Source organism: Gracilinanus agilis, chromosome 4 (genome assembly GCF_016433145.1).
Source record: "Gracilinanus agilis isolate LMUSP501 chromosome 4, AgileGrace, whole genome shotgun sequence".
In the NCBI taxonomy this organism is placed as follows: Eukaryota; Metazoa; Chordata; class Mammalia; order Didelphimorphia; family Didelphidae; genus Gracilinanus; species Gracilinanus agilis.
The window spans coordinates 330,863,756-330,884,568 of NC_058133.1; the positions used below are offsets into that span (position 1 = coordinate 330,863,756).

The following is a 20,813-nucleotide window of genomic DNA, read 5'->3' on the forward strand; positions in this document are numbered from 1 at the left end:
AATTAATGCAAAGGAGAAAGCTGATTAGTCAGAAGTTCATATAAAAAAAGACTTGGGGAAAGGAGGCCACAGAGGTAATGAACACCAAAGCATTCAGAAAAGCACTCACTCTATGGTAGCAAAGAACTCAGAAGAATTGTGGTATGTGAATACAGGAGGCAGGTAAGTGGCTCAAGGGCTATAGTTCTAGGCCTAAAGGAAGACCATAATTCAAATCTGGCTTCATATACCTACTAGCTATGTGACCCTGGGCAAGTCATTTAACCTCTGTTTGTCTTAATCCACTAGGGAAGGAAATAGCAAACCACTCTTCTATCACTCCCAAGAAAACCTCACAGACATTCCTTGCATGGTCATGAAAGAGGTGGACATGACTGAACACCAACACATGAATATAATGGGATATTATTGTGCAGGAAAAAAAAGACAAATATGATGAATTCAGAGAAATGAAACCATTGGCAAGAACTGAGGCAGGGTGAAATAAGCAAAACCACAAAAACAATACATGCAATGAAGACAATAATGTAAATGAAAAGACCACTACAAGGAAGTCTTAAGTAATGGAAAACCCACAATTGTCACAGAGAAGAGATAATGAAGCACAACTACCTACTCACCAGAACCATTATTGTCTGCATTTACCAGATATGGGCATTGTATAAGGTAAGTTCTCAGGGCATGACTGGCTGGCTAGATAGATACTCTAAGTAAAGGAAAGACAGTCCAATCTTCCATTCAATCGTTGATGACCACCACAGTACTGAGATTAACTGCTTAATCACAACAGAAGCCAATCTCCCATTTTCTGCTCCTTGCCACCAAAAACAAAGGTAAAAAATAACCAAAGTATAAATTTTCAAAGTTGAAATCCCTCCTTGAAAAGGAACCCAGGGGGTAGCTTAGGTGGACTTAGCTCAGTGGTGTGATAATTAGATTAAGTCTACACTGCCCATCTTTAGATTTTAATCACCAAAGTTAATTTAATCACCTTCCAATTCTGGGAGGTCCTAACCCTTGTGTGCTAGAGTGCCACAAATGCAAAATAAAACAATACTGGGGTTTGTTGTGAGGATTATTTATATTAGTTTATATATAGTTAATGTGGACCTAGCAGGAAGGACTGGAGAATTCCAAGATGGAATGGGGAAGCAGGAAGTTGCTTGCACTCTCTGAGAGGGACTCCATGGTGGGAGTTACAAGTAGTAACTGATTCCCTGGGAGACCTCAGAGCTAGTGGAGTTGCACCCTGATTCCCTGGGATCCTGGAGTGTGGTGAAGGCTGGAAGCAGAGGACATCTATTCTGCACAACAGCACTAAGTAGGGAGTGATCTGCGATCTGGTGGACAGCTTGCAGGCTCCTCTCCCTATTGGGCTGCTTTGGACCATCAGTTCTGGAGGAGTTGGTTCCTGGCATCCTGAAACCATCTCTGGACTCTACTGTGAGGATTTCCACTCCAGTCCTGTTATTCTCTGGGCCCTGCCTGGCTTAGGTCTTAGTTTAGTGTAGTCAAGTCTTTCCACTGTCCCTGTGGTTTGCCCTTAGCTTGTAAATGTAGAATCCCAATTCCCATCCTTAATCTTGCAGTCCCTGATTAAAAATTGTTATAAACCTTTGCCATTTGCCTGCTGGATCCATAGGCCCTTGCCTAGGTGGGCTGAGTGACTGTTGGGGCCTAACTGCCATTTCCAGCAACTATAACCTCCTAGTAGTTAAACTTGGTCTCCCTACCTTGTTGGGTCCTGTTCATCTGTCATTCCTGTCTCTCTCACCCCAGTGTGAACCCACAATTAGTAATAGTAAATATCCCTGATAACCCTCCATTACAGTTTTCAAGTGTGGAAGCTGTGTAAAGCTCCCCCTGCTACCTTTTTTAGAAACATCAAGTATATTTAACATTAATCTTAGCTTGAAGACTATAGACCAGTGATGGCAAACTTATGGCACAGGTGTCAAAGATGGCACTCTTTGAGTGCTCTCTGAGGGCATGTGTGTCCCCTTCCCCCCAGTTCATTTCTAGAAAGGCAGAGGGACTAGGGTGGAGCTGCTCTCCTCCCCCTCTCCATTGTGCCTGATGACTTTTCACATGACTTGCCCCTCTACCCAGCAGCCCAGTGGGAGCTCACAGCCGGTAAGGCTCACAGGCTGCAGAGCTGGAGGGGAACAGAGTGCTGGGGACACTCTCCTCCCCCTCTCTACACTCACTGAGGACCTTCCTCACACCACTTGCCCCTCCACCCAGCAGCCCTCCCTTCCCTGTGTGGGGTAAGGGGGGTGGGCATACCCAGCATGGTGGGGGGGAGGGGCACTGCACAGTCTCTAAAAGTTTTGCCATCAATGCTATAAACTAATAAGGAAAAAAAAAACAACTTTATTAGACTTTCTTTTACTATCAATCCCCAAACCACATCCTGTACCCCTTCCATCTCAGGATCAGCTAAGGAAATGACTATTCCCTGAAGAATTTAGAGCAGTGACTGGACAAAGGTAAGGAACCTCTCACAGATCCTCCTTAGCCAGATTAAAAGAATAGATGGAAGAAGTCTCTGATTACTTTACTAAATGTAAATATCTTCATTTCATCTGCCACCAACTGGAAATGAGAACCCGTGAAGAGAATGATTTTAGGAAAATGATTCCCTGAGTATGTTGTAAAAGTTAAATTGACAATTGTTTATATGTTGAAGCAAAATGTTCACTGAACTTTAACCAGAGCTGTATAACTATGTTTCATTATATAATACTATCTATTGTTCTAAAAAAGCCTAAAAATGGATTCTTGGAGAGATATTTTTGGAATTATAGACTGGCTCTATCCACTTTTGGTCCTCTTTCTCTAAAAAGAAATGTTCTCATTAGAATAATTTTTAAATTGTTTTTGGAAGGTTTGTTTCTAAAATGCAGAGTACAGAATTTACTTCTATACACTTTATAGGATCATAAGATAGTAGATTTAGAGGTGAAAGGGACCATCAAAGTTGCATCCAACCCCCTCATTTACAGATGAGAAAACTGATATTCTGAAAAGTTAATGGGTTTTCCCAAGATCATGCAATGAATAAGCATCTGAAGCAGGAACTAAACACAGGTCTTCCTGATCATTTTATCCACTATTCCATACCTGCCTCTAGATAGAAAAAGATGAAACTGGTAAATGTCAGAGAGACTATGGGAAAACAAACATACTGATGTAATATGAACTGGTTCAATTGTTTTCCTTAACAAATTAGAATTACACTAAAAACAATGACTAAACTATCTCCTGTTTTATTTATCTTCTTTTATCTATGATCAGATTATACCTGATGGAGGTAAAAGACAACTGGAAAGTTCCCATATATAACAAATTATTCATCATTTTGGCAGAAGCAACGAACTAGAAAGAAAACCCATTAATTAAGTGGGGAATGACTGAACAAATTATGCTATATCAAACTGATTATTAAAGAAGATTGACAAATATAAAGAATTCAGCAAAACATAAAGACATATGACTCATGAAGAGCAAAGTAAACAGACCCCCCCCAAAAAAAGATGGAAATAATGATGGTAATAGGGCAGAAAAGAAAAGCAACAGCAAGATGGATAGTCATGACCTTAAAGGAATGAAGGTCAATTATGTCTCTTTCCTTTTGGCAGAGGTGGTCAACTATAGGATACAGAATGAGTTATGTATTTTTAGATGTTTTCAGATGTTTGTTTCATTTAACTGCACTTTATTTGTTACAGAGGAGGGTATTGGGGGCTATAAAGGAGTCACCAAAAAGTGAAATTTATGTTAAAAATAAAATATCAAGAAGACATTAAAAAAAAAGTAGAGAATATCATGGCATTGTATAGTGCAGTGATGGGCAAACTTTTTAAAGAGGGGGCCAAAGGAAAGGAAATGCTCATCTGTCAGTCTGTTTCTAAGGCAAGTATTTCGAAGTTTCATTGTATTGTATCCTACTCATTGTATTCGTCAGATTAGGAATAATATTGTGCAGCCAGATAGAACATTTCAGGGGGTTACATCTGGCCTGCAGGCTGTAGTTTTCCCATTACTGGTATAGTGGATAAAAAGTTGGTCTTAGAATCAAAAGCTGAGTCTAGAGATCACCTTGATCCTGATTAGATTTGTCAGCCTGGTAAATCATCTAAGCCCTTGGAGCCTCAGGCTCTAAGACTCTAAGTAGCAGAGGAGATACCAGTGTAAGGGCAGAAAAACTTCCTAATCAGGAACTTCTTACAATGATGAAATCATAGAGAGAAAATAAGGGGCAAAAAGAAAGAAGGGAAAGAGGCAAATAGAGGAGAATGAAAGAATAAATGCAACATTCTCCAGTTTGATGGATTTTGAGCTGAGTTTGTCTAGTTATCACTATAAGCCAATCAATTCAAAGTCTTTCATCAAAAAAAGCAATCCTTATCCTGTCAGACACAAGTTCAGTTTTTGGCTCTGACCAAATGACTGCACTAATCCTAGCTCATCATTTCATTTATTCATTCAGCCATTCATCTGCTCCTTTCAACATCTGTTTATTCACTATAACACTGGTTTTGGACCTCCTGAAATGAAGTTTATCTAATTAAAAGTATCATGAATTTAAATTAAAAACCAATTGTTGAGAATAGGACAGACTGACAGACCTGGAATGATATTCATATGAAAAAACTGGATTTCATTTGAACACAGGTTCAATGTGAGCAAACAATGTGACATGGTTGATAAAAAAGATAAAAAAACAAACAACTCTTGCAATCTTGTATTAACAGAAGTAGAGTGTAGAGACTGAGGGAGATCGTAGTTACAATGCATTTTGTATGGACCAGACTACAGCTACATTCCTATACTCTTGTTTTGGTCAACACATTGTAAAAGGAATGTTGATAAACTAAAAAGTCTCCAGGATAATCAGAAGTCTAGAAAAAATTACTTAATTTTAAATTTTAATCTTTTAATCGAAAACACATTTTAGCCTTAATTGTGCATTTTATTAAATATCAAGTCCACATTCAGATAAATAAGGACTGGTAGTAATTCTGACTTCCAGCACAGTCCCCAAAAAATCTTTAGCACTCACCTATGATTGTAGAACGCAAATGTCCAACATGAAATTTTTTGGCAACGTTAGGGGAACTGCAAAAACAAAAACAAAAAAGTCAATATTGTAAGAATTACATTCTTGTGCAAAGTTTTAAAAATGTAAAGGGTTTTGAGGAGGAACATCAGGCAATTTCAGGAAAATGTCAACCAAGCTAGGGTGGGGGGGGGAGAGGAAATTATCTTTAACTGAAAAGAACCTACTAGTTATGAGGTGGTACCATTAATCACAATGACATTACACATACCCAGATAAAATCACTAATTAAAAATGGGAAAAAGATTATTTTAAGCAAAAATAAGGTAGTAAAATAGAAGACTGGTGTGACAGAATCAAAAGAATCTGAAAATCAGAGATGATTTGTTATTGTAAACCCACTACTTTTAAGGAAGGGGATTATTTTGTCATTCCTTTTGAAAGGTATAATCCTAAAAATAGAATGGGTTATTTTTCCAGGTTCATCAGAATAAAATAATCCATGAAACCATCTGATTTTCTTTCCTCTGATTCCTTATTTACTAAGAAATTTTTTGATTTACTAAGTCTCTGATTAGTGGCTAATCATTTCCCCCAATTCAAGTTTATATCATACCTGAGTATGGCCTAGTTTTTCCTTTCAGAGAACTCTTATTTTAGGGGTATGGCTTATATTCACTGGGAATTATTTTTTAGTCCTACCACTGAAACATTAACTTAGAAGACCAAATGTCTACAGCATTTTTTTACTTTCCAAGCAGGAAAGTAAAAAATTGTCACTGCTATTCTTTATTTGCTATAGAAACAAAATCAATATGTACAGTAAATTTTGGAGGGGGGTAGTTGATATATATCAATCTCGTGGCCAACTCTACATTTGGTAGGGCACTTGATTCTCTTTGGTTATTTAAAAACAGACCATAAAAAGCATTTTAAGGATAACTAATGAGATTATTTAAAATAACAAAACATAACCCAGACTTTTAGTGATTTTACATAAAGCTTTGTACTCTCAATAGTTTAAAATTCTTAGTTAAACAACATGTCTCCTGAAAAGAGGCTGTGCAGAATAACATTCCTTTACCAAAAAAAAAAAAATGATAATAATTTATTTAAAAGATACAAAGAAGGTTCCAATTAGAGGACAAATCTCTAGACTGGTTTTCTATAAACTCATGTCTCAGATAATTAAGTACGACCTCAAATCCTGACTTTTTTGCTTCTGAAAATGATATAAGTAGTTAATGTTTGAAAACACTAACCTAAAAAGTACTTTCCAAGTCAGTCATACAACCTGGTTAGTATGTACTCACCTAAATTCAACCACTACCTTCTTCTGGGGAAGACCAGAAAAAAGTTCACTTTTTAATCCATAATTTACACCATCTTCAAATACTTGTTGTAGTACTGTCTAAAAAATAAATGAAAGTAGAATTTAGTTTTTTAAAAGATACTGTAAAAAATGTTTTAAAATAATTATTTTATTATTTTAACAAAGGACTTAAATTTCTCAATGGGAATCTCTACCCTTAAGAAGCTTAGAAAAGACTGAGAGTAAAGAGTTACAGGGGGCAGCTGGGTAGCTCAGTGGATTGAGAGCCAGGCCTAGAGACGGGAAGTCCTAGGTTCAAATCTGACCTCAGACACTTCCCAGCTGTGTGACCCTGGGCAAGTCACTTGACCCCCATTGCCTACCCTTACCACTCTTCTGCCTAGGAGCCAATATACAGTATTGACTCCAAAATGGAAGGTAAGGGTTTAAAAAAAAAAAAAAGTCACAGATGACACCGAGTTTCAGAGCCTGGGTGAATAAGATACTGGTAACATCAAGAGAAATATAAAAATAGAAGACCAATTGTTTGGGAGGAAGATAAAAACCATAATTTTGAACATGTTGAATTTGAGGTGGGATGTTCAGGTGAAAAAATCTAGGAGGCAACTGGAAATATGAGGTTAAATTTATGGGGAAGATTGTAGTTGGATATATAGATCTGAAAGTCATATGAAAATAAGTGATAATTTATGTTTTATGAATCAAGAGACAGAACGTATATGGAGAATAGGGCAAATGATAGAACCTTGGAAGATACCTATGCTAGGGAGAGGGAAAAGAGGTAGTAACAAAAGAGACAGAAAAAGAAATGTTCTAAGAGTTTAAAAAGACACAACAAAAGTTATCTCGGGGACCAAAAGTATCCAAAAAGATGAGGCGATCAGTAGTTTTAAATGCTACAGTTTGAAGTGAATACAGTTTCTATAGAGTATTATGGTAGACACTAGATTATAATCTTTGTATATAGCATATCTTCCCTTAATTTAAAATTTATCTGGGCAGTGTGGAAAGTAGTATTGGACTTGAAGGAGGAGCCGGCTGAATTCATATTCTACCTGTAATGAAAATAAATTGTCTTGGTTGGCCAAATGCAAGTTATTTAACATCTTTGAGCTCGTTTTTCTTTTCTTTTCTTTCTTTCTTTGTTTAAAGTCCTTACCTATTGTTCTTAGAATTAATTCTAAGTATTAGTTCCCAAGGCAGAGGAGTAAGGCAATGAGGGTTAAGTGACTTGCCCAGGGTCACACAGCCAGGAAATGTCTAAAAACTAATTTGAATCCAGGATCTCTCATCTGGGCCTAGTTCTCAAACTACTGAGCCACTTATCTGCCTCTGAGCCTCAATTTTTCACCTTTAAAATGGTGACCATCCTATAGCACTGATCACACAAGGTGGCATAAGGATCAGATGAGACAATGAACATAAAATACCTGTAAAGCTTTATGACATATAAAACATAACACGGACAATAGAGGCCATCAAATCCAGTGCCCTCATTTTATCAATCAGGAATTGCAAAGGTTCAAGGAGTTTATGTTTTGCCCTAGTTCAGACTATTAGTGGTAAGTGTACCTAGGATTCAAACCAAGGTCCTCTGACACCAAATCCTGCACAAAATGTCAGCTAACATCATTGTTTTTTCTAATCCTTAGTCACTATTACCAACTTTTATGTTAATAACTTAAGTTTTTACACAATTTTGGACATGTCCACCATAGAATTTTGTTTTGCTTGACTGCATATTTGTTACAAGATATATTTTCTTTTCTTTTTTTTTTTTTTGGGTTTGGAGGGATGATGTGGGGGAGGGAGAGTTGGAGAGAAAATAAATCCTTGCCAATGAAAAAAATTAAAAATAAATAAAAATCAACATATACTTTAAAAAATAACTTAAGGTCTTATTAAATGGTATTTAAATGAAATCCTAACAGACCAACATAGACTTCAATAAGAATCAAGTCCTAGACCTCTTACATGGACTACTGACATATCTCCTACTTGGACCTTCTACCTCAAAACTCTTTCTTTAACTCCTCTTACAAATAGCTACTAAGAAGTTATTTTTAAAACAAGGGTCTGATCATGTCATTAAATTTTTTTTTTTTTGCTGTAAAAGCTCCAGGGGCTCTCTATTGCATCTACGAATAAATACAAACCCTTCTGATTGGCATATGAAAACATTTCTAACTTGGCCTCAGTGGATATTTCCAGACTTGTTACATTTTACTCCTCTTATTGCATTTATATTCTGTCACATATGTTGCTATTTCACACTTATCTCTGGTCTCTGCCTTCACACAAATTGTCTCCCCCCCTCCATTTCTGGAATGCAGTCCTTCCCCAACTTTTAGAATCCCTAGTTTCCTTTAAAGTTTAACTCAAGTACCACCTCACCCTACTTTAGACATTTCCAAATACGTAGGCTAATGGTACCTCTCTATGTCCAAAATAACCTAGCATTTACATAGCATATATTTTGTATTTACTTATGTCTATATGTTGTTCCCCTACCCCAATAGAAAATAAGCTTCTTGAGGATGGGATATTTTTGCCTTCATCTTTGTAAACCTAGTGCATAACATAGTGCCTGGCCCACAACAGGTACTTCATAAACGTTTATTGATTGGGATGAGCTGACAATCTAGTAGATAGGTTTCTGGCAATACCCTGGTGCATTTTGCCATGATAAAAAAAGAAAAATGTAAAAAAAGTTATCTTCAGTGTTTTTTACTAGGTTCCATGAGCCAACCCTAGAAACACAGTGGTGGGGCACTAGGTAGCATGATGGAAAGAGCACCAGAACTGGAAGCTGGAAGGACCTGGGTTCAAATTTGGCCACAGATGCTTCCTGGCCTAGTGACTCTGGGCAAATCACTTAACATCATCTGCACAGTCCTTGCCCTTCTGTTTTAGAGTTGTTACTAGGATAGAAAGTAAGGGTTATTAAAAAAAAAGAAGAAAAAACCACAATGGCAATAAAGGGAATGTATACCAATTACACAGAAAGGGGAAAAAAGGGGTTGAGGGAATTTTTAAAGAAACTCAAAATGTATTTCCAGATGTTTTCTTATAGTATAGGCAATATATGAAATAGAATATTATGGCTCACAAGATTCCATTTTATTTTCTTAATGGTAATAATGGAATGTATCTAAGTAGAATATGCCACCAATTAGGTGAACATCAGCGTAAAATGCATAATAGCACATAAAAGGAGGCTAGAATCCACTTCTTTGTATTCTACCAGTATAGGGCTAGGCATTGTTAAAGAATCCTGAGAAAGGAAGAAGTAAGCTGCCACTGCTAAGGCATCAGACAGTGGAGATGTTCAAGGGCCTTCATTACATTAGATTTTTCTCCTCTAGCTAGACAATGAGCCAACCTGGTCATCATCCTAAAACTGGAATAAGAAGAGCTCTCCATCTGTTCTATGCCTATAGCATGCCAGAATAAACTGTGCTATCAAACCTTAAGTGAACATCAAGGTGTAAGAGCAACTATAAGTTTTTCATCATTGTTTTTCTAAATCAGATGTCACACTACCAAAAAGCATCAAATCTGCATCCTTGAGGTAACCACAGAAGAAAAAAAATTCCATACACCCAGAGCTATAAAACTGTGTATGTGCTTAGTTCCAGCAATACTATTCATTACTAGGTCTATTTCTAAGTAGATTAGGGAAAAAGGAAAAGAATCTATATGTTCCAAAATATTGATAGCATTCTCTTTGTAGTGGCAAATAACTAGAAATCAAGGGGATATCCATCAATTGGGAAATAACAAAACAAACTGTGTCATATGATAGTGATGGAGTACTATGGGTAGCGAGGTTATGAAAAGATCTGAATGCCAAACAAAGCATTTTGTACTTAATCCTGGAGATGGGGAATCACTAGAGTGTCCTCAGTAGGGTGGTGATATGGTTGGCATTGTGCTTTAGGAAAACTACTTGGTGGTTGAATGAAGGAGAGATAGAGTGTAGCAGGGAAGAGACCTGAGATAGGCAGATTTGCCAGCAGGCTACTGCAATTATTCAAGCATGAAATGATGAGGACCTGCATTATAGAGATGCCAATGCCAGAGGAGGGAAAGGGACATATATGAGAGATGTTGCAAAAGTAAACTTGACATGCTTTGGCAATGGAATGGATATGGGGAGTGAGAGTGAAAAGTTGAGGATGATTGCTCAGTTGTGTGCCTGACAGCCTGGAAAGAAGGTGTCACCCTAGGAAGGGCACAGGGTTTAGGGGGAAAGATAATGATTGTTTTAGATAAATAATTTAGATAAATTTTTTATATTTATCTAATAATATATATCTAATAAATTAGATAAATAAATTAGATAAATTTAGATAAATAATTAACTTATTAAAGTTAAGATGTCTCCTGGACATCCAGTTCTAAATGTCCAAAAGGCAGTCAGAATTGTGAGAGTAGAGGTCAGAAGATGGTTTGGGGTATAATAAGTAAATCTGTGATGGTAACGAAATCTATGGGAACTGGTAAGATCACCTAGTAAGGTTGAAGAGAAGAGGGCCTAGGAAAGAATCTTAACACCTATGATTAGAGGGTATGAGTGGATGGAAGATCCAACACAGGAGACAGAGTAGGAGTGATCAGACAAGTAGGAGACAAATCAGGAAAGTAAGGATAATAATAGCATTTACTTCCCAGAATATGAGGATCAAATGAAATGACAATATTTCTAAAGCATTTAGTCCAATATCTGGCACATAGAAGGCCTTATACATGTGTTAGCAGCTATTATTACTATTTTTTCTTTGTTAAAGGCTAACTGACCTATACTAAAATCAAAGAGGCAACCTCGGCTTCATGAGGATCACATTCAAACAATATTAAGTTAATAAAGCTACATTTTTAATTGATACGTAAAGATGTGGACCTAAGCACTTGGCAATGTTAGCCTAAAATAACTTTAGTAAGCTTACTCTTGACTACCTGTATAGTCAAATTTAATAAGCTATTCCTTTAATATATGACTAAGTAAGGAAATGGAAGTAGGTAAAGTAAGCAGAAGCAGCACAATACATTATCATTTTAGTTCAATCCTAATCAGAAATTGAGGGGAAAAAAATCTTTCTCATGAGATCTTTTATGAGCAGTGCCAACTAGAGAAACAATGCAGTCTACAATGGCCTGGGGCTGATCCCCTTAAATGAAACATCAAATGAATTCTAGTTATTTGTATCAGATTTAGTCAAAAGACACAAAAGAGCTTCTTCTCAAATATATTTCATCTTCAAACAATATTAATCAACATTCTAATGAATAACACATCACTTAATGTCAAGTAACTAAAAAAAAGGATTTTATTAAATGACATTTTAAAAAGTATGTTATTTGAGTAGGGAGTCTAATTAGAATAAAACAAATAGAAACTTTGGTGTTTACTGATTATTAGCTGAATATATTATGCCAAAAGAGATGAAATACTCCAATATCAGAAGAGGGAAATATTCATCTGTTCATTCAACAATATATACATACAATCTATTAGATATATAGCACAGAATCTTTATTGGCTTTGAACTGTGAAAGGGAACTTTTTATTCTCTTTGTCTATTTTGACCTAATCAACCAAAAACTTAAATACCCCTGCCTAACACTAAGTAAAGACAGTTCATAAATCACTTACTTGAAGTGCTCCACCCTTTTAACTTAATCAGTCAGAAACTTATGAATCCTTTGATGAGAGGTGACAACCCCAGAGGTAACTGTCTGACCCCTGGGCAGTGCTAGGCAAATTTAAAGACTGCAATTGGTTCCATTAAGTGGAGGAAGGAACAGGAAGTGACATGGAAAAAGGACTATAAAAAGTCCTGAATTTCCTGACCAAGGGGTCTTCTAGTTGGTTTGAATCTTCGGCTTAGAACTTTGGCTGGTGACTTGCCTCTTGGAGGTGACCTTGGCTTTTGGGACTGCTCCTTTGATCTTTGGCTTGGATCTTTTCCTGGTGAGTTGGCTTGGACTGGGACTTTGGCTCTCAGACTGCTTCTGGGAGAACTGCTCCTGAATCTTCTCCTCTGAAGTCTGTCTTGGTTGAGTGAGTAGCTGGCCTTCTTTTCCTGGCTTCTAGAGAAATTAATTCCTCAGAGGCCTTCCCCTTTGGAGAATGCCACGAGTGGAACATCAGGTTCTCTGTTCAAGGGTTAACAAGCCCTGCTGGGCTGAGCCGGGCACAGAAGCAACATTTAGTGTGATAGGCTAGACATCTTCTCTACCCTCTTCTTACATTTCTCTACTTTCACTCTTTCCACCTCTTTGTAAATAAAACTACTAAAAGTCATTTTGGCTTGAGCTATAAATATTTTTAAATTGGTGACCACGATATTAATTTAGAATTCTCATATATTTAGTAAAACCCTTAATTAAATTCCTTATAGAACTAAGAGACAAAAGCATATCAACAAAAAGATTGAAGAATGAAAGTATGAAAGAAACTGTAATGGATTTAAATATGCCTGAAGACATTTAAGGATTTTTAAAAATACAAATTGTAACTGTGATATTAGAAATTTGGGAGTCCTTGAACTAATTTTGAGGTCCCTGATTTAAAATTCCTGTGGACATTTAGATCTCTTTCAAACTACATTTCCCACGATTCCTCTTGTGTAATCAGGTGGGCAAGAAGTGTAATAATGTAAACAGGAGTATAAAGACTGAGGATGGGATTGGTACTTCCTTTTCTTTGTGATTGTGGAGCAGGAGCGAGGATGGGAGGAACAGGTAAATGGCGGGTCCCTTTAAAATAACAACAGGCACGTGGCTTCATTTTTCTAAATGGCTTTCAATAAACCCTTTGAAACCATGATATTTTTAATTTTATCACTCTATATTAATTTTATTTCTTACATAACCCATGGCACTGGAACATTTTCAGGCTATTGAGGCTCACTGCCATCAGAACTAGTGAAAATGCTGTGGGCTGTTAAACATTTTGCATGACCTTTTTTATATTATTAAAATTTACCAATTTTATATATTATGTTGAGCAAAATAAAAAATGAAACTAGGACAACACAAAGTTGTCAATATCTCAGAAATCCTAAACTGGAACATGAAGAACAAATCAAACCAAGACTATAACAAAATGCCAAACTAGGGATGCTCTAAAAGAGTGTTTCTTAAAACTCTGTGCCATAAAATTATTACAACAGGTTCTTGATCCACATGTAATCCATAAATAAGTACATATACCACTTGTGGATTGACATATGCTTTACATAGAAATGGACTGCTTTTTCAAATGTATATAGATACTACTGCAATTAATAAGACACAAATTCATTTATAAAAGTTACAGAATTTAGGCTTTAGTCATTATATATTTTCTTAATCAAGAAATAATAGGACAGCTGGGTAGCTCAGGGGATTGAGAGCCAGGCCTAGAGACAGGAGGTCCTAGGTTCAAATCCAGCCTCAGACACTTCCCAGTTGTGTGACCCTGGGCAAGTCACTTGACCCCCATTGCCCACCCTTACCAATCTTCCACCTATGAACCAATAGACAGAAGTTAAGGGTAAAAAAAAAATCTTTAAAAAAAAAATAAAAAAAAAAAAAAGAAATAATAGAATGACTACTGTCATGAAAAAGCCCACAATGATATCTTTCTCTCTCTGAAGCTTGGACAGTAATATAATTAGAATCTTGTTAACTTAACCAAACCACTTAACTGAGGACAAATCATTAACCTATTTGGGTTTCTGTTTCCTTGTCTATAAAAAAAGTCTTGGATTAGATGGCTTTTAAAGCACTTTTCAAGTCTAGTCTATAATTCTATGATTATATTTGTTACTTGTACCAGACAATTTTGAATTGATTAAATACTGTGAAATGAAATCTAATGTCTTCAGGCAGAATGTAGGATCCTAGAAGGCAGATACTCCTTACAAATCCTTTTTATTTTCCATCGTGCCTAGTAAAGTGACAGGCACAAAGAATATCTTGTCATTTGCATTATTTGTGAATATGTGCATCTCCTCAATAAAATGTAAGCTCCTTAACAGCAGAAACTGTTTGATTTTTGTCACTGCACCTGAAATATAACAAGTTTTTAAAAAACATCATCTAAGGGGCTGCTAGGTTGCACAATGACAGAGCACTAGACCTGGAGTCAGAAGGACCTGGGTTCAAATGTGACCTCAGATACTTCCTAGCTGTGTGACTCTGGGCAAGATACTTAACCCTGATTGCCCAGACCTCTTCTGTCTTAAAATTGCTACTAAGACAGCAGAATTGCTACTAAGACAGAAAGTAGGGGTATATAAAAAAACCCAAAAAACTCAAACCACTGGCTGAATAGAAAGTGCTCAATAAATACTTGTTGACTAAAAGATAAATTTCAAAAAGTTATAATATGAAATATTCCATCTTAGAAGGGTTTTTAGGATTAGGGAATGGCTTTTCCTTAAATTATAAAATACTAATAATTCTTACCTTTGTTAACAGCTCCCTGTTTATTTTAAAGTTTACTGTTCCTGGTCCAGTGCTGATTTCACTCACCACAGTATCACATTTTAACTAGAGATATAAATAGATTAAATCAGGTATTATATTAAAAGAAACATATAAAATAGTAAGATTGTAACAGTTTGGGTTGCAAGGGCATCCAGTTTCTTTTCTTTTTAGTCATTATATCCTTATCTCTTATTCTTTATCCAGATAATCTCTTTCTAGCTTTCCTTTCTTTATTTAGCCCTTTCATCCCTTTCTGTCTTATGCTTGGAATACAGTCCCACTCAAGGATGTCATTCTTCTCTTTTGAAATTCTGTATTCTTTTTGTAGTGACCTAGTGACTTGCCTTCACAACATTATTTATACTGACATGCAAAGTTTACACATTATTTCTATCTGAGCATTACAATGTATAGATTTATATTAAAAGCACTTGCACTTATGTACATAATGTAAATAACTTAACTGGTGTTTAGACAGTTGTCTTCTTCTTTGTGTCTGTTCTCATAAAGTCCTAAAAATAAGTTCCTTGAATTGTGCACCTATTTAACTTATTAAATGAATCTAAATAAAACAGGCCTGATTATGTAAACTTGGGGAACTTAAGAAACTAGCAAATCGAACTGTAAAATCACTAGCCATTATTTCTGAGAAATGAAGTGTCTTCAGGGTTTAAGATTTTTCATGCACATGAATATACAAAATTAAAAACATTTTAGCTGATGCTTGGCCAATTATCTGTATATCTATATATCTGTCTATTAATGATATAAAACCATCAGTTCCTGGAATTATGCATCTTACTTACTATTCATGTTAACTTACTAATGACATTCAGATAACAGAGCTAGATGATATATGGCCTGGGGAAATTATGAAACTAGATGATATCACTGCAGAGCCATGAGTCTTCATTTTTAAGAAATCATGGGAATAAAAGAGCAAAAAGAGCAAATGTTGTATAAAATGGTGAGCAGAGCATAACAAAATAGGGGACTCAATAGTCTCAACTGCATTCCAGCCTCTATGAGAAAGAACTGGCCAATGGAAGGCCAATTTAAGGGAGTATGCAGGGCAGATAAAGTCAATGACTGCTATAAAGACAAAAAGCATCATTAGAATGTTTTGGTTTTTTAATTTTCCTTATAAATAAAGACCAGGGAATTATTAGCCTAGTAATTTTTAAAAAGTCTTAAACATTATTAAAGGTTTCAAATATTTGAAGGGACATCCCAAGGAAAAGGATTAGACTTCTGCTTGTCATAGAAAGCAAAACTAGGAATAATAGGTAGAAGTTACACAGAGGGAGAGATTTATTTCAGTTCATCTTAACAAACACTCATTAAATGCTTAATGAGTGAACATAAAGTGTTGTGGTTGGTGAAAACAAAATAGTGCTTCTACACAGGAAATTATTCCAGTAGAGTTTAAAATTTTTAAAAACTTTGTTCTTATTTTGGTTTAAGTAGAAAGTTTCCACACAGAACTGACTAAATGCAGAATAGGCTCCCTTAGGAGCCTGAGGTGTTCCAGCAGAGAGAGGCTACAGACCACTTGTCAGGGACACTGGAAAAGGGAATTCAAGTTTAAACTATAGGTTAACCTAGAGTTTAACTGAGTTCCTTTCCAACTCTAAGATTCTAATTTTTTTTTTTTTTTTTTTTTTGCTCTGGATATTCTTCCTTAAGAGAGTTTGGATTAGGTTTAAAAAAACTGTTATTTATTTGCAGGATGGTTTTATCATCATTCATTAGTAAAATCATATTAATTTTTTACTATATGCCATCTCCTGCCCCAGTTCTCCCCCTGCTTCAACCTATAATAAACTTGTTAATAAATTCAATATTTAACTTCATATGATGAAACACTATACTGATAACTTACATTTGGGCATTCATTTCCCCCATATTTTTTTCAGCAACTAAAATTTGAACTATAGCTATTAGGAGTAAAAGAGACATATTAAATCTATATTCTATGTACATCTATTCATTTTCTTCTCATTTTCTATTCATTTTTATTGGAAACTATTTTTTAAATTGTCCCCCACTACTCCAACTTATACAATTTATTTTGCATTTTAAATGCATTTTCCCAAGCATAAGTCTACCCAAATTAAAATAATCTGTAATTTAGTTACAGTGTTTAAATTGGTCAAACAGGTGTTTAAAAAGAAAATTAAAAGATGGATCAAGAGCAAATTTTTTATATGATTTGAAAAATAATTATAGTTTTACAGCAAAATATTAAGAGGAAATCAAGTTACCTGGTCAGCTTTTTTTGGAAAATGATCACTACAAATGTATGATTAACATGAGAAAGTACACTTACTATATTTTTGCCAGAAATAGATTCAGTATCTAATCAAAGAAAGACAATTAAGTATTAAAGTACCTTCTCTGCAAGTCTTCGGGCTTGAACTTGAATATCTGGTTTTGATTGACCACTGTTGCACTCTAGCACAGAATGTACAGAGAGCTGAAAATCAGCTACTTCTCTAAAAAACACAGAAAGAATATAATTGTTTCTTTCTATAAAAAGGTGGCAGGAATTCTGAAGAAGGACTATGGGAATCTTTCATCTCCAGCTTTTATTTACAATAAAAAAAGCTTTTACATCAAGCAAAAAAACACATCCAAACCAAAACAAAAAAACACAGACATACTCATAAATAAATTAATATTCTTCTGTACCTGTCTAGCACTTTTTGCTGTTTTCCCTCTGAAGTAATCTTATGTCTATTATCTGGAATACTACAACATTCCAGAGAGGTGGGTAGGATGAATATTATCCTTATTTTACAAATGAGAAAATAGCTTTCAAAAAGCAGAAGAATTAACAAGGGAAAAGTCTAGCCTATATTCAATTCTCACAAACGGAAGAATTGACTGCTAGATGGAAATGATGTGAATGGTGGGATTGGGGAACAGCCTGGATACTTCAAGATATTACAATTGTATTGCTTCTTGTCCTTCAGGAGGATAGCAACTAGTAACCAGTTCACAATATATACTGGCATCTTCAGAGTATAAAGAAAAAAAAGAGGACTCCAGCATACTAGGTAGATCACCTAATGAGGTACTTATAGATATAAATTAGATAAGAGCTGCATAAACTGAAAAGGTATGGAAGGGCTTTATTCCAAGTCAGTGGAGTAAATATCCACACTAATGAAGCTAATGGAACATTCAAGATATCCTGTAGCCCCCAGTAGTGAGGATGGACCCCAGTAAAGTCAAAGCCATAGTCTAGCAAGAATCAGTCACATAGTCCCATGACTTCACCTGAGGTTTCTAACCTCTCCCTGCTGTACTTTGCAGAAACTGTATGTCCTTCCAAGAAATTACTGATGCAGGGATTCTATGACAATCTGGATTAGATGGTTATATACTGATATATTGATTTATTATCCTATAGAAAATTCTGTCTAAGCTTCAGTGAGGTAAACCAAGTCATTGTACTAAGATTGTAAATCATTACTAACCACTGTCTATGTAAAAATATTACCTAATCCTTTAGCTTATGTAACACTGCCCTAAAAATATTAGCTGTGATAAAATAAACTTTGCCATGATTCACCATCAGTGTCTTGTGGTCTTCCTGATCCCAGAAACCTATCCATCCTTCTCATCCCATCTTCTGAATCCACAATTACCATCAGCTAGCCTGACAATATCCAAGTATATATTTCATACATATACTGAAATAGGTATATCTCAGTCACCAGCAAAGTATGGTTTCAGAAGGCTTAGGTTTCTTTCAACACAATGTTGACAGATAATATGCTGAGCTGAATGACGAATTACATAATCTTTAAGGCCCTGTTTAGCTCTGAGATCCTATGAGCTCAAACTTCCCCAAAGAGAAGAGGTAGAAGGGATAAAGAGATACTCTATTTTAGACAGCACCAGTACTAAAGCCTACCAGAAATTAGTTACTGACAGTCCTCAAAAAGCTCCAGTTAACTTATTTGTTGATAACTCTATCCTTTTTTTATACTTTTCTTTGTTCTAAATTATAGTAAAAAATAAAACTTTACTCCAAGAGAAGTATAGACAATGCAAGAAAATTACTAGAACTTACCATAATACTCACTATGTAGGAGAATCACAGAATTTGATAGTTAGAAGGTCCTTCAGGGTTCATATACTCTAAAGACTTCCTATTCTTGCATGCCTAGTCTCTATTTGAAGATCTCCAATTAGGGGGAGTCTGCTACCTCTGGAGGCAGACCTTTGTCACTTTTCAATAGGTCTCACTGTTCAGAAAATATTTTTTTTTCTGTTCACATTTCTATTTTATAACGTCAGTGAGAAAATGTTTTACTATATGAAATTTTACTTCTATGGCTAGCTCCCTGGAAAATCGGAACTATTTTGTACATACTGTAACAGAAAATGCTTATAAACACATAATATATCAATTAGGATAGTAGTGTATCAGTTTATTATAAGAAAAATAAAATATTTACTCTTTTTTGGAGATTGGAACTGCAGATATTGACTTGATCAAGTTTTCTGGTGGAAGATCCAAAACTCTGGAAAGCTAAAAACAAAATAAAGTAAAAGTCAGTTAAAAAACTGTCAGAATATTCTTAGGTCACAAGGTCATATTCAGTCACAGACTACATGTGTATAACTCTCCCATTTTAATTAAAACAACAACAATAACAACAACAGGGGGCAGCTGGGTTGCTCAGTGGATTGTGAGAAAGGCCTAGAGAAGGAGGTCCTGGGTTTAAATCTGGTCTCAGACACTTCCCAGCTATGTGACCCTGGGCAAGTCCCTTAACCCCCACCATCTAGCTCTTGCCACTCTTCTGCTTTGGAACCAATGCATAGTATTGATTATAAGGCAGAAGGTAAGGGTTAAAAAAAAATAATAACAAACAATTACATTCAACAAAACTACCCAAGGTTAAATATTTCATAGCAACTGAATTTTAACAGTAACAACCCAGGACCAAAATACTTTTAAAGTTCAAGGTATTACAACAAATATTAGCAATAACAATTTGGAAATCTTGTCTTTAACAAGAAAAACAAAAGGAAATTGCTTCAAAATAAAGTTCACAAATCCAGATGGTAAACTTGTCTAACTTCTACCATATTGCACCCAGGCGGTTTTAATAAAAGGCCATCTGATTATAGGAAATTAGAATCATTTAAAAAGATTCTGAATTTTTTAAAAAATGGTTTAAATTTATTTTCAATATGAAACCAAACACTATTCTTAATTGCCAAGCTTTTCTACCTCTTTATACATAATACTGAAATCCCCTATGAAAAACTGGCCATAAAAGATAGTCTCAATTAAGTCAACCATAAATTATTTCACCTGGCAAATAAGATGAGAACATTGCTAACAACTAAGTGAATAAGATTTCAAATGAACAAAAATAATTCTGAGAAAAGTGATTTAACTGCTAAAAAAAAAGACATTTTAATTTCAAATGATTTTAATGCCTATGGTAATAACAACTTTTAGATAATCGACTTAATGTCAAGTCAAGTAGGAAAGCATTAAATTAAGCCACCAAAGGGTTTAAAGCTAAGAAAAACAAACAACTTCCATCAAAAGCTTTTTTAAATTCAGTGCAGAATTTGCCCTTAATATTTATCAAATTTAAATATGATAAAACAGCAAAGGTTCACAGATTTAAGGCAAGAAGAGAGCTAAAAAGTTACCTGGAGTAGCACATGAATTTCACAGATGCAAAAACTGAGCCCTAAAGACTAAATTACTTGTCGAAGGTCACCTAACAAATTACCACTATGTGCACATAGATATACACAGATCTCAAAGGTAGTATCTTGTAGGAAAGTCTTATTCTGAACAAGACAATTTTTCAGTTCAACAAAAACTTATCAGGCACTATCTACGGGGTTCTGGAGTTACAATATGGAAAAAAAAAAACCCAACAGTCTAGAACTCAAATATCT

General features: G+C 35.4%; 1 protein-coding gene across 1 annotated transcript in view; it reads right to left on the reverse strand.

Annotated features, from left to right (window-relative positions):
- Window positions 1–20,813, reverse strand: part of RARS2 (arginyl-tRNA synthetase 2, mitochondrial) — a 75,232-nt gene that overhangs the window by 44,616 nt on the left and 9,803 nt on the right. Inside the window, exons 2-6 of the mRNA XM_044676369.1 lie at window positions 19,343–19,416; window positions 17,266–17,368; window positions 14,853–14,936; window positions 6,376–6,473; window positions 5,066–5,121 (exon numbers count right to left, since the gene is read on the reverse strand). Coding sequence (XP_044532304.1) covers window positions 5,066–5,121; window positions 6,376–6,473; window positions 14,853–14,936; window positions 17,266–17,368; window positions 19,343–19,416 — 415 coding nt within the window. The remainder of the gene's footprint in view (window positions 1–5,065; window positions 5,122–6,375; window positions 6,474–14,852; window positions 14,937–17,265; window positions 17,369–19,342; window positions 19,417–20,813) is intronic.